A 16949-nucleotide genomic window follows, 5' to 3' on the forward strand; every position below is an offset into this window, starting at 1 on the left:
ATGCTGTTGTAGAGTGCTTTATACATAAAGTTGACTTGGCATAAGGTTTCTTCTTACCACTGTGGGTTTAAGTTGTAAAATGCACGGATTATTCTTCCTGTGTACGGTTTGGTTTAAATGCAACTAAATCCGTCTCCTCTGTAGTTGGAGTTGGGAGTCGGACGCATCCAGATGAACTTCATCCACCTATTAAGCACCGAGGCTGTCCAGCACATCATCATTCACTGCCTGAACACACCTGTGTGGGCAGCAGGACCCTCTGAGCTGCCTTCGTCTACGGCTGTGAGCTTCGAGGCCTGGTCAGGGGAGACGATCCAGCCTGGAGACCTGCTGGAGCCAATCATAGCCAGGGACGACTGCTGGGTAACATCTTTGGCAATGACATACGTTACAATATCAGACGTAATAATCATGAAAGTCTCTGTAATATTGAGTAGATTAGCTGAGTCTGTTTAGTATGAAGTCTTCGTCAGTGAGAGGAAACAGCCACACTGCTGCCTTCACTCCAACACAGATTATATTTCTTTAAGAAGTTTTATGTTTTTAAGTGGCAACTTATTATCCTAATAATAATAATATATTATTATTATAATTCATCAAATTGTAATTTTACATAACTTAAAACAAATTTACTTTCAGAGTAAGAATTCCTGTTGTGCAAACGAGGTTTCCCCAGTAAATAAGTGTATTAGGATTATTTTGTAATCAACAAACACAAATTGAACATGCACATCCAATTTAGATATTTTTATGTGGTCAGGCTCTTTAAATCCAACTCAGAGTGGGCAGGAAGTTCTTAACCATGTGTGAATACTGTGTGTAGACTAAGCAGCGTAGATTTACAAGAACAAATCCAAATAGATGGTGTGAGAGAGAAAGAGTGGAGGAGATCAGATTTCTTGGTGTGATAAAAAACAATAGAATCAGCTGGAAAGCTCACATTAAACATGTAAACAATAAATAGTAAATAAAGTCAAACACATTCTGGACCAAAAGTCACTCCACATCCTATACTGTCCACTTAGTTCCACATATTTAAATGGCTGTAGAGGTTTGGGGAAACACCTATAAATGTGCTTTATCGTCATTATCTGTTACAAAAAAGGCCTCTAAGGATCATCCGTAACACTGGTGACAGAGATCAGTTTAAAACAGCACAGCTGATGTATAAAGTAAACAATAAACAGTAAACAATAAACTACTCCAGACAACATATTAAAGCTGTTTCATAAAAGGGAGGGCAGGTATCAGTGTCACGTGCCCATCCCATTTACCGGTTCCTTTAAAACCCAGTTCCGTTAGAACTTATGAGACGGTGCATCCATCAGGGTTCGATGGGGATGTCGGTGAGTATTATGGTATTAGATCCTGGTTTGGGCGACCTAAGTTAGAATCATATCTTTTATTTTAAAGGTGAAATAATATGTAAGACCTTTCCTTCTGTAGTAGCTCACTTCTTTTTAAGCAATCCCGTTATCATAAGGTTTCTTTATATTAATCTGTCACAAACAGTAAAGTAAGTCCTGATAATTCCAGAACCCATAATTAATGTGCTTACCTCTGTGCAATTAATGATCAGAGCCCCCACTCGTGAAGCTTTAGAGAAAACCTGAAAGAATCAGGATTATGTTTCTTTTTCAAAAAAGGTTTATTACAAAATCAAAATACAAAAATGGGTAAAGTGAAAAACAACTGCTATCCCCCACGGAGGAATTAGTTCAAAATGATTAAATAAGAGTTAGTTTACACCAGCTCTCGTCTTCTCAGAATCTCCCCAAAACTCTCCCTCTCTCTCTTTCTCTCCTAAGAGTCTCTTCTGTCATCCCCCATCCAGGTTTGGACGGGGGATGACCCCTCCCCATCTGCTCTCCTCTCTGTCCTCTGCCCCAACTGCTGTCGAATCTCTCAATCTCTCTCTCTGCTGTTCAGAGCTGTTCTTATATACCCTTCCTGGACCAGCTTCAGGTCAAGGGGTCATTTACCAGATACACACTTTGTAGCTCAACACAAAACATTTGGTGTCATTTTCACTACATGCATTCTTCTTAACACAGGTCATTACATCATCTTTTGCAGCATTCTTCAGTTTCTCTCCAATGTTCCCGAGAGGGCTTCTGGATCTGATGGGCTTGTCTTCACTCTGTTCTCCTCCAATCCCATCTTTCCAAGCCAGGGGTGGGGCAAAGAGGTGGGGTCAGTCTCCTGACCCTTCGCCCAGTTCTGTCCTCTTGTCCCTGTGACCCTTGAGTGACCCTTGTTTCTGACCACAGTTTTTTTGACCTGCAGCCCAGCTCCTGTCGGCTGGCTGATTTTGCTCGCACAAGCCAGTCCAGTGTGTTTCAGCTTGCCACTGTCTTTGGCATGTGGGGACTCGCAACATCAGTTATTCCAACACGCTCGAGTCCGAACGACATTAAAAACTTTTAGTGTGTGCGTGCGTGCGTGCGTGTGTGTGTGTGTGTGTGTGTGTGTGTGTGTGTGTGTGTGGAACAGAATGAGTGATGAATTGAGGCAATGTCCAAACATGATGATGTTTAAAAGAAGGCTTAAACTCATGATGTTTACCAAATACAAGGAAGAAGGTCCAAAAGTGTGCGTCCAAACCATCGACATATAAATATTGGACAATGGGTTTCCATAGGCTCCAACATCACGTTTTTGAGGCCAAATGGGAGGTGGCCACCACCGCCATTTTGACCGTGTCACAGGTTCCGTCAAGCCCAGACAATTCCACAAAAGGGAAGAGAGGAGGAGCTGAGGGTGGGGCTGTAAGGCTGGGATCAACTGACGACACCCGGTCAAACTAGCTACAAGCTAACCTGAAGCTAATCCAAAGCTAACGCGGAGGTGGGAGCTAAGCTAACGGAGGTAGCTACCTAGCTACAACCGGAGTTAACTGTGCACAACGCCAGAGCTTCTGAGTCAGAGATACGTCGGGCTGACCGCTGGGTAAAACCGGGTGGAACACAGAGGTCTCCGAGAGCTCCACAAGCCGGCAGCCGCACAGCAGACAAGCGCTGCTGCGATCTGAGATGCGCAGAGCTGCCGCTGGGGAGAACCGGGTGGAACCCAGCTCCACCAACATGTTATATTTCAACCCATTTTCTAAAGTGCAGCATTATGTTAAATGCACTGGGTTTTACCCTATTACATTTAAATTTCATGGTTAAACAGTACATGTTAAAATCTAAGCTCAGCTCGGCAGTGACCTAAAATACATAAATATAATTTTACTTACCGAAATAAATGAAGTGGAGACTCCTTGGACGCTCTATTAGTGCAATTAATGCCACAGCAAGTCATTTTGTCCAACAATTGCACAAATAATATCCAAACAAGAATACACACACACAGACCCAAACCCCCACGAAGGAAGGAATGCAGACAGATGCTGTGATTGATTGATTGATTGATTGATTGATTGATTGATTGATTGATTGATTGATTGATTGATTGATTGATTGATTGAGACTCAAAATCCCGGAGCAGTTTCCAGGCCAGACCGAGGCTCTACTGAGGCCTTTCCACGGAGCTAGCTCTGTGGTCACGTGGGTCTGATGCTCATTAATTATACAGAATTTTAGGCTTTTAATACACTTAAACAGAAGAGTGAGAAAAACATTCACCCCCCTCAGAGTTGTCATGAGTGTAAACTAGATCATTTAAACCTAAAACATGTTCTGGTACCAGGCTGTAAACATGTTTATTTCTGCTGTGAAATTGGTATTTTTAACATGGGAGTCAATGAGGATGTGCTCGCTTCTGACACCAGCCCCTAGTGGATGAGGGTGGAACTGCAATTTTGGTACTTCCAGGTTAGACTCAATTTTTGAGCCGCATTGTGGGGGCTTGGTCTAAACACAAAATGTTTGTATTAATGACATGATCGTGATGAACCATGTGCCATTTGTGTAAATATGTTGCAAAGTAATTTGCCAAAAACTACTGGACAACATTAAATAACTATTAGTTATTTGATGTTGAGAAAGGGGCGGGATTAAATAAGCTGATGCTTCTTCCCAATCCCTTTTGAACATGTGTAAAAAAAAAACAAAGAGAAGGAGAAGTTACTTATGGTGTGTGTATTACTACGTGTATGTACACATATTCAAAATCAATTAAAGACAAAGACTTTACATATTTTTCAGTTTTTATCAGTTCCATTAAAATAACCATATTTTAAATGGTAGATGTTTATAAATATATTTTACAGCTCGGCATCCTGACTCCGGGATTATAAAGTACTAATGAGCCAGTTAGGTAACTTAAAGCAAATCTAATTAATTTTCTCATCTTTGTTCTAAATGACCCAATAAAAAAACATTCATAGCAACATTTTTGATTTTTTAGTATTCGCTTTAATCAAATCTCTATTATGTTTCCCCACTTAACTTCACGTTGCTGGAGGTAACTGAATGTGTGAAAAGGGAGTTTTCCTCTCCACTTTAAGCATCTTTGGTGTGTTCTTGCTGTGTTGAAATTCTAATTCCACCTTTTAGTTCTTTTTAAAACACAGAAAGGTTTTATTTACCTGCAGCGTTTTGTTTGCCGCTGCAAACTTCGTCAGGCTGTCGCTAAATGCTTGCTTAGTGTGAGGATTGCTGTAAAGTCACTGACACTAGTCAGTTCCTGGGTTCCTTCTGTAGGAAACTTTTTTCTGATTGGCTTAATGAACTGGCCTGTACTGGAATGTTTACTATGTGAAGGTCCTTGAGACGACGCTTGTCGTGATTTGGCGCTATATAAATAAACTTGAATTGAATGTATTACCCGTTTTCCAACGCTGCTTCTCCTGATAATCCACATATTACTGACCAGGATCGCTTTGGGAGAGAGCCAGCTCCAGTAACAACATTTTCCAGTTTGGGTTTCTAACCACTGGTGCACTTCTGATAGCAAAGCAATCGTGTTATGGTTTAAAAGTCCACTGGACTGGGTTGTGTGGTCGGGGGAACCTCCAACTTCCTGCTCAGAAAGATCTCCTCTAGAGTAAAACGGGACCTTTCTGCATCATTTTGAGTGACAATAAAATTTATACTTTTCAGATCAAAGATGGACGCTGGCGTCAGACCCACTTCATCTTCCAGAGCCAGGACCCACATTTGCTTCCGATAGTGGACATGCGCAGCTTGCCGTCTGCAGAACCTGGCGCACGGTTTCACCTGGAGGTCGGACCGGTCTGCTTTCTGTGAAGAGGGGTTGGACCACAGTGTTTCTCTATGAAATATGCTTGGACTGCAGAAATGGGAGACGAAAAAGGCTCATTGAAATCAAAGTGAGGGAACTTCTGGCACTTATCAGCCAACGGAAAACAATAATAAGCTTCTTTTTTCAAAGATGTGCTTGAGTGGTACGAAACCCGGCTGAATCCTGTGGAAGGAAGTAATCTAAACACCGATTCGTTCTCTCTCATCTTTTTTCCCACACGGTCTGGTGTTCGGTTGTTAGAACTGTACAGAAACGTAGAAAAGTTAAATCAGCTAATTTAGTGAAACTTTCTGGTATTTGAAGTATTATTTATGTGTATATAGTCTGTGTACTGAAATTTGAAATGCAGTGATTATTTTACAGCCTTTCGGGGTTTGCGGTAGTAGTCATATCATCCAGGTGTGCAGAAAATAAAAACAAGCACAGTGACTCCAGGTAACTTCCTGAGGCTCTTCAGACTGTTCAGTGATGAGTTTGTGCAGAAATGTTTGTGCGTTGCGATGCTTCTGAGTGTGAACACGGAGCACAGGTTTCCACAGCGTGCTGAGATGCTACCTCATCCTGCACCTCTCATCTCACGGCAAACAAAAGCTGTGACCTGATCTAATCTGGGATGACACGGAGGTGACACCTGGGTGCTGTGATAGTTGACAGCTCGGGGACAAACTCCTGTCAGCTCTCATCCAACCCATATCTGTGCTTCGAAAGGGAAGAATGTCAAATATGTACACTCCCAGACCAGATTATTGGTATAGTTTATTATTTGTTGTATGATTCTGACTATGTTGTGTCAAAAATGTACGTGTATAAACCTCCAAACCTTTAGTATCTGTGGACTGTATTTAAATTTGGAGTGGCGTTCCACCTCAACAGCATGCATCAAAGTTGTTTTTGGTGCGCTACTTGTCTTGTAGAGCTTTGGTCACCAACCTGTGAACTCAGAGGGTTCCTAAAGCTACAGAACACGACTTTATGTGTACAGATCTATGATGTTAGTTCAGTAATGTCACAAACGTTTATTTAAAGTTGGCTTCCACATTTTTTCAGGTAAACTTTATGTGAAAGGATAAAGATTTAACTGCATTTTATTGCCTTTTGTTCACAACTGTCAAATTCTTCTTTAATAATGTGGATGAGGTAAATTGTACTCTGATTACATTATTTACTTCTATATGCAGTTTTGTGCAATAGACTTTTTCAAATTGATGCATTAAAGAGGGTTCCTGCATCTTTACAAATTTCATTTTAAGCATTTTTTTTCATTTAAAATGAAAAATACTAGAAATTATTTTAAATGTCTATACATTGCAATACTTCATTTAATACTAATTAAATATTATATACCATAAATCCTCTAATACAGGCCGGTATTCAATTAAAGGCCGGGTCTTCAATTTTGGCCTGTGTCAGCGGAGGTAAATAATGGCCGGTCTCTTATTGTGGTAACAAGCAAGTACGAGCGTCTCAGCGGCAGGGTTGTAGTCCCCAAATCAACCAGCAGGAGGCAGTAGGGGTTCACGCAGACCTTTATTAGGCTTTTTCTTCAACGCTTTGTAACGCTACAGACACGATCCTCTATCACGCTCCTACCACACAGAGTCACGGTGTCAGTTAACCATGCTAATTCAACCCCTCCACAGAACACACATCACCTTCCCTGTGGCTTACATAACACTCACACAACACGCAAATCAGCACATAGGAACTAGCAGAACGATAGGAAACACATATAACACAATACCCAGAATGCACCTGGCTTACAACCCCAGCCAGGTCATTACACTATCAAGTTCAAAGAGAACGTGCTGATTATGCTACAGAACACTCTGGAGAGCAGCAGTAGGGGGTGTATGAACTAGTCAACTTCACTATAGTGACTTTTTATGCCTGTCATCGACTAGTCGCTGTCACGTGATAATGACCGGCAAGATGCAGCCCTCGGAAAAGACAGCAGCCTGCTGTCAGCAGGTGACAAGCTCCTGCGCTCGGGGGGGGTGGGGGGGGGGGGGGGGGGCAACGCGCTGTGCCAGACCGTAGGTACTGACACGCGATCGTTCATGTCGGTTCATTTCCTTTAATGTTTTCTGTCTTTTATTTGCGCCTGATGTGTATCGCTGCTGTGGAGCGGGGCGCATCACCTTGTCCTCCGACGCACCGATCACTGATGCGGCCGGCAAGCAGGGAGCGCTCCGCTGTTTTCGCGGTCGGTAGATCTGCCTCCTGAGCACGGCCACAGTAACAATCAGGTGTCGCCACCTCAAAAACTAATTTAACATGCGATCGTTCATGTCAGTTCATTTCCTTTAATGTTTTCTGTCTTTTATTTGCGCCTGATGCGTTTCGCTGCTGTGGAGCGGGGCGCTGCGCGCATCACCTTGTCCTCCGACGCACAGATCACTGATGCGGCTGCCAAACAGCGAGCACTCCGCTGTTTTAGCGGTCGGTAGATCTTTTAGAACTGCAGTTCAAAGGTAACTCATGAGGTGAATATATATGAACCCAGGTAGCAGTTTCTCTTTAGGATTGAGAGGAGATGCAGGAAGATAATAAACAGGCAGGACAGAAAAATAGTCAAATAAAAACAAGTTAGTTTTTGTACCTGCTGGTTGCAACAAACAGACACCACTGAAGGTAATCAGAAGTGAGGAACAGAAAATGAAATAATTATTTTAATGTTTAGAGCAGCAGGAACTCCGAGAGGCTGCAGGCGCATCAGTGAGTTTGCGGCCGCTGCGCAGGGGGGGGGGGGGGGAGAGGGCTGAAGCAGGGGGAGGGGGGAGAGGGCTGAAGCAGGGGGAGGGGGGAGAGGGCTGAAGCAGAAACTACCGTTGTTAAAAGAAATGTGTTTAACTTTGAAAATGTGGGCACAATTTTAATTGTCAAAAACTCCAAGGAACATTAGTTCATTTTGCTCAAATAGAAATAGAGGCCTGCCTCTAATACTGGCCCTCCTTCCAATAAAGGCCTGGAGCTTGATGAGCTTGAGTCAAATACAGGCCCGGGCCTGTATTAGAGGATTTACGGTATATATATATATATATATATATATATATATATATATATATATATATATATATATATATATATATATATATATATATATATATATATATATATATATAAATGTAAATCAAGTTTAATAACATTTTAAATGAAATGTTATAGAAAAAGTTACAATCTCATATATTTTCAAGCACTTTTAATGTTGGCACAGGAAGAAAGTGTCAGTGAGTTAAAACTTCTAAAACGTTGAATCTTGCTGAACTTTGGGATAGTTCAAGAAAAGCCCGAGGAATGGACCCTGTTGTACTCCTGAAGCTAGCTGTATTTATTCTGGGTGAACTATAACATTTTGTGTTGTTTTGTTCACTACTTTGGAAGCGGCGTCCGCAGTAGAACCTTTCACACACCTGAAATCATCTGTCGCTTATAGACATACCTGAATTTTACCCAATAATAATAATAAATTATATTTGAAGCCTCAGATAGTTTGAGGTTTAAATGAGACTCTTATTGTGAAGTTTTGTAAAAACGCATATATATATATATATATATATATATATATATATATATATATATATATATATATATATATATATATATGGCAAAAATGCTCTCCATAACAATAATACAAAAAGAGAACTAATTCAGGGGCTAATGCTAAAATAATCGATATCTTTCTGGAAGAAGTGTTTTTGTTTAAAAACTGTTTTTCGTGCTTCTTTGTAACGTCCTATATGCTTCAGGCCAATTATCACCTGTTAAAGCTAAATGTTTCATAAGAAATTTCAGTTACAACTTCAAGGTTTTTATTGAAAACTCAACGCTTTTCATGGATTTCAAGATCTGTGATAATGAGACTTTGGCGTGTTGCATCACGAGGTCTCATCGTGGGCACATGGCATGGCGACCGCCGTCGATAGGCAGGTTCACACCGGTGATGAAGCTAGCAGCATCAGATGCCAGGAAGGCGATGCTGTGCGCCACCTCCTCCACCTCACCGGGCCGACCGAGCGCGTGGGTCTGCTTGCATCTATCAAGGAACTGGAGAAGAAAAAGAGTCGTTCAGCTGAACATTTGACCAGTTTTAGTTTTCATGTGAATGCTGTGCCGTTTTTTAAACGTAATAATGAACCTACCACATTACAGAATCTCGTAGCTATTGGTGAAAGCAGCTAAATAAGGGCGCTCTGTAAAGCTGTTTTAAATCAGTCTTGCACGTAAAAAGCACAGATGCAACACTCTTCCACACTTACAGCAGTACTCTGAACATGTGGGAAAATTACTCTTACACAAACTTATGACTACATGAATTCATCATATAACAGCTTTCCATACATTCTCCTGCTGCCTGAACGGAGCCTCAGCTGATTAGACCAGAACGGTTGGACCTTTAAGCCCTACATGTTATTCTGAAGCAGCCGTTCGGGACGGGCAGCGAGCTTTAATCAGCTCTGCTGAGGTCGTTTCCTTTAGTCGCCGATAGCTAAACTCAGCTAAGACGCTACCGCGGATTAGCTGTGCAACCAAAACTAAACGTCAGTATAGGAAGCACTTGGAACAGCACAAATACAGGAACTGCAGTTGTTGCCTCCCACTGAACTAAGCAGAGCGGAGCATCACACTACAGGAAGTGGAAGTGATGCAGCATTACAAATAAAAGCACAAGTACATAAGCACACTGGCAACATTTCAATCATACTTGAAATAAAAATGAAAATAAATGAAATGCATATTAAGGTTGGGCGAACGGACGATGAATCCACCAACAATGGGCTAGCCCCTTCGCCAATCGTTTTTTATGAGCAACATATTTATTTTTAAGCAAAGTGCAGACCAAAGACCCTTTATGAAGAATAATGTACATGGAAACAAAGTTCCCTCGCCCGGACGCACATCACTGGGGCCCCTTTCTGGAGGCGGGGCACGCTTTCACCCATGGAGCCCGGCGGGGCACAGCCCGAATAGGAAACGTGGGTCTGTAGACCCGCTGTTCTTCTGCATCGAGAAGAGCCAGTTGAGGTGGCTCAGGTTAGTGGATTAGGATACCTCCTGGACGCCTCTCTAGTGAGGTTTTCTGGGCACGTCCAACCGGGAGGAGACCTAAAAAAAGATCCATGACACGCTGGAGGGTTTCCCAGCTGGCCAGGGAATGCCTTAGGATTCCCCAGAGAAGCTGGCCCAAGTGGCTGGAGATAGAGAAGTCTGGGCCCCTCGGCGTGGTTTTAAGGCTTTTTTTTAATGTTTTCATTACCTGAGCATACTGTCCATCATCCAGCCCCGCCCTCCTGTGGACATCTGTTATGATCACACCAGGACTAAAGAGATAAAAATAAAAAATAACCATTTTCCACACATCCAACCAGACCACAACTTCCATAAATGTAAAGAGACGTACCAGACAGAGTTCACTCTGACCTGCTTGGATGCCAGCTCTGCAAACCAAAGCAGCGTGTTGATTTCCTGTGTTCTTTATGGAGCTTTGCATGTAAGACGGCTCAACTCACCAAGTGCTATACAGCTTGTAAACTGATCAATGGCAGATTTGGACATGCAGTAAGCCAACACACCAGGAAACTAAAGAAATAAGAATACAATCTTAGTAACAGTATGTTGTGTAACCACAGTGGTGTTGACATGAGATGCACAATACCCACAGATCTCTGTCCATTCACACTGGACACATTCACTATTGAGCCTTTGGTTTTGATCAGATGGGGCACACACAGCTGAGTCAGGAAGTAAACCGATCTGAAATGAAGACGACACAGAAGATGTAAGGGCATTTCCCAAAAACACGACTTTGTGCTGTTTAATCTCAAGTAAATCTTTAAAAACAAATCTTTTCACACCGTTTATTGGAACAAAGAAAAGATCCAACATCTCTGACTGGATCTGGTTGAGTGATGACAGTGGTTTCACACCTTCATGCACACATTCACATGTTTAAAGGAGTCGGCTGCTGAGTGATGACAGTCGACTTAATGCTCATGTGGAATTAAGGTGGTATATAGTCTGACGTGGTTAATCTAACCATTTCCCGCTCTTTCTGCAATTTTGTTTTAATGTTCACCTTCGTCCACCTCGCAAACTTGATGTGCGGCTGGCATGTGTGATAAATGTGCTGCTCAGCGCTGTATTAGGCCCTCTGACCTGGAAAACTCCATACTCACCTCTCAAGGACACAGCGTCCTCAAAGCACCAATCCAGAGGTTTCCCCCTTTTTCAGCGATTAAGCGTGATTTTTTATTAAACCGTAAAAGTGATAATCTTACCCTATTCTGTCATATAATTACCCTATTCTGTCATATAATTACCCTATTCTGTCATGTAATGTAGACAATACAGTACCAACAGCTTTAGACATCCGCTTACAGATATCAGTCAGAACTGCGAAAGTCCTAGACTGTTGCAGAGTTGGCAACATTTCTGATGGAAAAGTATGTATGTATGTATATATATATATATATATACACATATATATATATATATATATATATATATATATATATATATATATATATACATTATATACATATATATATATATATATATACATTATATACATATATATATATATATACACATATATATATATATATATATATATATATATATATATATATATATACATTATATACATATATATATATACATTATATACATATATATATATATATATATTTTATATATATATATATATATATATATATACATATATGTATATATATATATATACATATATATATATATATATATATATACATATATGTATATATATATATATATATATATATATATATATATATACACACATTATATAATAAGTCTAACCTATTATAAATAATCTTGTCTCCTTACCATCTTTTCATTTTCTGTTCATGTAACATGTTCAAAAACATCTGTAATAATAAAACTGGTGATAAAACCAATGACCAGAAAGAGTTATCCGTTAGTATTTGTTTTAATAAACGTGTTCAAATATCAAACAGCTAAATAACATTAACATGATGACAGTAGAAGGCCTCTCTCCCAGGAGGACCACCAGGTAAAGCCTCTCCTGACCCTGGACACCTGCAGTCCTACAGAGAAAACCAGACCACAGGTGACAAAAAGGCAATAAACACGTTTTTACATTTATCCACATGAGAAGATAAAAATTATATTCTTCACACAAACTTTTTACTTCATTAAAACGTGTCAGCTGTGTAAATCCCTGAATGTAAATCTACTTTTCACAGCAGAACTTCTGTGGTTGTGTGTAAACAGCTTCACTCTTCACCTCTAAGCTTAATAAAAACGCTTCTTTGCTCCGTTGTCCTTAAAACAAACGACAAGTTTAATTCAACACACACACACACACACACACACACACACACACACACACACACACGGGTTCTGGCTGATTTCTGCCTAAAATGTAATTTCAAAAACAAAAATACAAACGAAAAATGTCTATAAACTGAACCGCTTTAAGCTTTTTAGGTTTCTACGGCTAGTTTTTAACAAACTTACGTTTAAAACTTCGTAGCTCTCCCCATTTTCTCTTCCTGTTGAAAATCTACAGCCGGCGTGCAAAGCATGCTGGGATAGCCTTGTTCTGTGAGGATACAGCAGACCCGTCCTCGAAATGTGGGCGGAGCGAGGACGCGAGAATGAGTGTACTTGGAATTCGGACAGTACTCGTCGCTGCGCTGTGACGTCATCACACTCTTACAAGCATCCTTCCCGTGGATTCGGACATGCCCAGTGACTAACATCAGCCGATACCGATATTGATGCCGACATATTGTCCTTCTCTAATGAAAACATTCAATGTGAGAATATTTATCTAACCACCCACACTAAACACCTGCGTGTGAAATATAAAGACTTCTTCCACCGTTACTTCACGCCAGCCGGGTTGTTATGAATCCCACCTGACATTGATGTTCATGACCTTGTCATACTGAGCCAGGTCTGTGTTCTCGATGCTGCCCATTGCCAGGATGCCAGCACTGTTCACCAGAACATCCAGTCGGCCGAAGTGGGAGATGGTTTGTTCCACCGTTTTCCTCACGGTCTCCTCATCAGTCAGATCTCCAGGAACAAGCAAAGGCTGCACAAAACAGCACACGTCTCGTGAACTGGCTTTAGAAGGAACTTTTTTTAGCTGATTTAAGTTTGTTTTTTTTAATGCAGGGAAACGGATCTAAAGTTTGGTGTGAGACGTCTTATAAAACCTAGTTCTCTGCATGCATTTTGCTTTCTTACATTTGTTTTATCTGACTGGTTCTGGGTGATCGTTTGACCAAAACCTGCGTGCCTTAGATCTGTCAAGAGGACCCACAAAACGGCACACATTAGGCTAGTTTTACTTGACTTTCTAATAGCCTGTGTACAGAGATTTGAGTAAACATGTTGAAAGAAAAGTTGGAATACTTGTTTAATCTATACATTTGCAGTGGTCTCCAGTAGGAATGACTGCCTTGTAAGTTATTCTCAGGGGGAAGCACACACCGGTGAGTTATTTCTTGGATCTAAAAGTTTCCCACATCACAGCTGAGCTTCAGGCGGCAGGTTTTGATGTCTTATTTCCTGACATTTGGACTTCTCACCCCGGATCGGATAACAGCAGCACGACTGTACCACTGGCTAGCAAAGTGGATGGACCTTCTGCCGTGTGGTGAAGTTGCTAATGCTAATGGTTAGCTTCTACTAGCAGAGACGTCTGCGGCTGATTCCCAAACATTAAAGCAACAACAGCCTTCCCCGTCGTGAGTTCAGATCGAGGAGTCCATGAACGTCACGTGCGTGACATAGAGCTGATGGGCCGTTTAAATCCTAGAGTCTATTTTCTATCAGAAGCTAACACAGGTAGGAGACTATTTTCATGTTCAGTCTGCATGAAAAATTCAGCGACTGATTATAATCAGAAATAATCAATAAAAATGGGTTTTAAATGAACCAGTCTATTAAATGATCCCAGTAGGTGAAGCCAGATGTATTTCATCTGAATGTGTTTGTTCTTTTCATATTGAGGTGTTTTATCAGGGTACACCATAAAAAAGGCATTACATCCTAAGTGTAGTTTTCTGACTACTTCCTTTGATACTTTCTAAATGAGGGCTTCAAAATGTACACACCTCAAAACTTCTAAAGCTTGGAAATATTGTGAAAGGTGCAACTATTTTTATTGGCTATTATTAAAATAGATATGTGGATTTTTATTCTCTGTATTTATAAACGTTTCTGAATATGGATTTCTGCTGTCTTCCCCGAAATTCTGTCTGCATGTTCGACCTGACTTTTTTTAAAATCAGTAGCCCCAATACTTCGTCCCAACTTTCTCTCCATACTCGAATCCCTCCGGTGTTCGGATCGTTTACCTCGGTAGCCCCACTGTCAGTGCACTGTTTGGCCACTTTTTGGAGGTTTGACACGTCGCGGCCGTTCAGAGCCAGCAGAGCTCCGAGTTTAGCGAACAGGACGCTCGTTCCAGCTCCGATGCCCGAGCTGGCTCCCGTTATCAGGGCCACCTTCCCCCGCAGGGAAGACACCTGAAAACAAACGCACCCATGATGACTCGTGGATACGTAGCGGTAACCTAACAGGAGGAAGAATTTGCTCTAAATTCAACCAAAGACTGTTTCATATTGGATTTACATGAAATAAAAGCAAGTTAAACACAAAAACGTACTTTAAACGCGTCGCTTGAAGCCATTTGGGCGACTTTAGCTTCCTTCTAATCTGGCAGGTTTCGTCCCCGACTGATGACGCAAATTTACGCGACGGGAGCACATTTGTAGTGTGAATAGGTCTACTAATTTGTTTTCTAGAGCCATCACCCCCACACACCTTGCATTTTTTTATTAGGTAATGAAAAAGCACAGTAATTAAAATGTCGCAGATACATAAAGATTTCTTCAGTAATGGACTTGCTAACATTTGTTCGACACGAGGAAAAAGAAAAGCCCAACGCGGTTTTAAAATGTCACCTTTTCATTTTTGGATTCAGTTGTGAAACTGTTTAATGGATTACACGAATAACTTATTACCAATGTTCTGTCGCTTCCAAACTGGTTTACGCACAAAGCTAGAAACTACTGAATTTTTCAACAAGTTGCAAAATCTGTAATATTCTCTGGACAATGACTTCAACAAGGACTTCAGGTTTTCTTTGTTTTTGTGAAAGACAACCCAGCAGCTTTAGTCCGTTGTAATTCTCTCAGGGAGATTTCTCTCTGTGTTTTTCAGGCTTGGACAAGTAATTCGTGTTAACTTTGACAAGGCACCGTGCAGCTTTCCAAGTGTTTCTTTCTTTTAAATACAAGCTCCAAGTCAGTTATCCAGCAAAAGGGTTAGCATGAATGGTCACATCCTTTATTCGGGTGTCAGTCAGTGGTCGGAATGTCTTTTCGTTCACGGGCAGCTTCTCCAACTCATCCAGCGTTTCCAAGCCGTCGATGATCCTGTAAGAGGAAGAGCTTGAGGATTAGAGTAAGGAAGCATATATGTGGACATGAATTAGGAAAACCTAATGGATTTCAGTCCTTTATTAATGTATTATGTACTGTGAAGTAACCAATGAATCACTTTTATACTTCATGTGTACATTCATGTATAAGTTACATACTTTCCAAACACTGTGTACTTCATGTGTACATTCAAGTATAAGTTACATACTTTCCAAACACTGTGTACTTCATGTCCAAGTGTGGCTGTTTGGCGTAGGTGAAGAAAAACTGCGAACCATTTGTGTTGGGGCCACTGCTCGCCATCGAGACCACTCCTCTTACATTATGCTGAAATTAGAGAAAAGAAAACATCAAATTTTTGATAAACACTAATTAATGAAATAAAAATGACTTCATGTTAAATTACCTTTAAGTGCTCACTGAACTCATCCTCAAATTTGCGACCCCATATACTTGTGCCTCCTTTACCTGTGCCTGCATGTTATTTTGTATAAGAAAGGGGCAATAACCATCTTCATTTTCATATTTATATTTGTCCGACACAAAAACAAGCTCAGACCTGTAGGATCTCCAGTCTGCACCATGAAGCCTTTGATATTTCGGTGGAAGATGCAACCATTATAGAACCCACTTGCGCACAAAGCAAGGAAGTTCTGCAACACAAGAACAGGTAAGATTATTCACCAGACTTACATCTAAAGCTGATATATTTACTTTTACTAGCTAGTAGTCATCACAGTTTTATAAGCGGATGTCAAACGTGTAAACAGGTAAAGAGTAACGTACCTCACACGCTTTCGGAGCACGCTCACAGAACAACTCGATTTTTAAATCTCCCAGATCCGTATGAAGAGTAACCGCCTATAAAAATGAACACAGCGTCACGTGGACTCCGGTTAAAGTCAAATGTCACTTCCGGACGCGTACATTAGCTAAATAAAACACTTATTCAATCAATACAGTAAAGAGGTATTCTATTGTTTACTACAAGCGACCAAAATTAGAAAACATTCTCACCATTTCAAACGCGTCTGTGATGGTGTGCGCACACAAAACCCGTCCGGGTGGGATGAGTATCTAGCGCTAGGTGGTTCCGGCAGACCTATGGTTGTGCTTGTCCCAAGTCTTTTGATCATTGCGATATTTAAAAACAGATAAAAGAAAGTGGGTGAATATATAAATATCACAAATATACATTTGTTTTATTCCGAGTTATAACATCCTTTAATTATTCTAAATTACATGTAAAGAATGTAAAGAAAAAAAGGAGAAATTTTATCTCAA

General features: G+C 40.8%; 3 protein-coding genes across 4 annotated transcripts in view; 1 reads left to right on the plus strand and 2 right to left on the minus strand.

Moving 5' to 3' along the window:
• The window catches only part of col27a1b (collagen, type XXVII, alpha 1b), a 104635-nt gene extending 99221 nt beyond the window's left edge, over nucleotides 1-5414 (plus strand). For both annotated transcript variants that reach the window (XM_015960571.3, XM_015960572.3), the window contains exons 60-61: nucleotides 145-363; nucleotides 5046-5414. In XM_015960571.3, the coding sequence (XP_015816057.3) occupies nucleotides 145-363; nucleotides 5046-5192 (366 nt within the window). In that variant the 3' untranslated portion in view covers nucleotides 5193-5414. The remainder of the gene's footprint in view (nucleotides 1-144; nucleotides 364-5045) is intronic.
• Nucleotides 5415-9000: 3586 nt separating this feature from the next.
• On the minus strand, nucleotides 9001-14999 carry zgc:101858 (3-oxoacyl-[acyl-carrier-protein] reductase FabG). Its single transcript, XM_015960569.3, has 8 exons — nucleotides 14888-14999; nucleotides 14577-14747; nucleotides 13128-13306; nucleotides 10866-10959; nucleotides 10716-10785; nucleotides 10607-10643; nucleotides 10463-10526; nucleotides 9001-9252 (listed from the first exon to the last, which is right to left on the minus strand). Exons 1-8 carry the CDS (start codon nucleotides 14909-14911, stop codon nucleotides 9094-9096), a joined length of 798 nt encoding a protein of 265 aa, XP_015816055.1. The 5' UTR covers nucleotides 14912-14999; the 3' UTR covers nucleotides 9001-9093.
• A 43-nt stretch (nucleotides 15000-15042) lies between these two features.
• Nucleotides 15043-16790, minus strand: ppil3 (peptidylprolyl isomerase (cyclophilin)-like 3). Its single transcript, XM_015960570.2, has 6 exons — nucleotides 16683-16790; nucleotides 16452-16526; nucleotides 16225-16318; nucleotides 16072-16139; nucleotides 15874-15992; nucleotides 15043-15659 (listed from the first exon to the last, which is right to left on the minus strand). The coding sequence occupies exons 1-6, from the start codon at nucleotides 16683-16685 to the stop codon at nucleotides 15533-15535; spliced, it is 486 nt and encodes a 161-aa protein (XP_015816056.1). The 5' UTR covers nucleotides 16686-16790; the 3' UTR covers nucleotides 15043-15532.
• Between the last annotated feature and the right edge of the window lie 159 nt (nucleotides 16791-16949).

Source organism: Nothobranchius furzeri, chromosome 10, assembly GCF_043380555.1.
Source record: "Nothobranchius furzeri strain GRZ-AD chromosome 10, NfurGRZ-RIMD1, whole genome shotgun sequence".
NCBI lineage: Eukaryota > Metazoa > Chordata > Actinopteri > Cyprinodontiformes > Nothobranchiidae > Nothobranchius > Nothobranchius furzeri.

Coding starts and splice junctions, on each gene's coding strand:
- zgc:101858 (XM_015960569.3), bottom strand. CDS start 14,911: ATGGCTTCAAGCGACGCGTTTAAA. Junction 10,786..10,865: donor GTGTGAATGGACAGAGATCT/GTGGGTATTGTG, acceptor TTATTTCTTTAG/TTTCCTGGTGTGTTGGCTTA. Junction 10,527..10,606: donor GTCAGAGTGAACTCTGTCTG/GTACGTCTCTTT, acceptor TTATCTCTTTAG/TCCTGGTGTGATCATAACAG.
- ppil3 (XM_015960570.2), bottom strand. Junction 16,319..16,451: donor GTGCTCCGAAAGCGTGTGAG/GTACGTTACTCT, acceptor CTTGTGTTGCAG/AACTTCCTTGCTTTGTGCGC. Junction 15,660..15,873: donor AAGTACACAGTGTTTGGAAA/GTATGTAACTTA, acceptor TTCCTCTTACAG/GATCATCGACGGCTTGGAAA.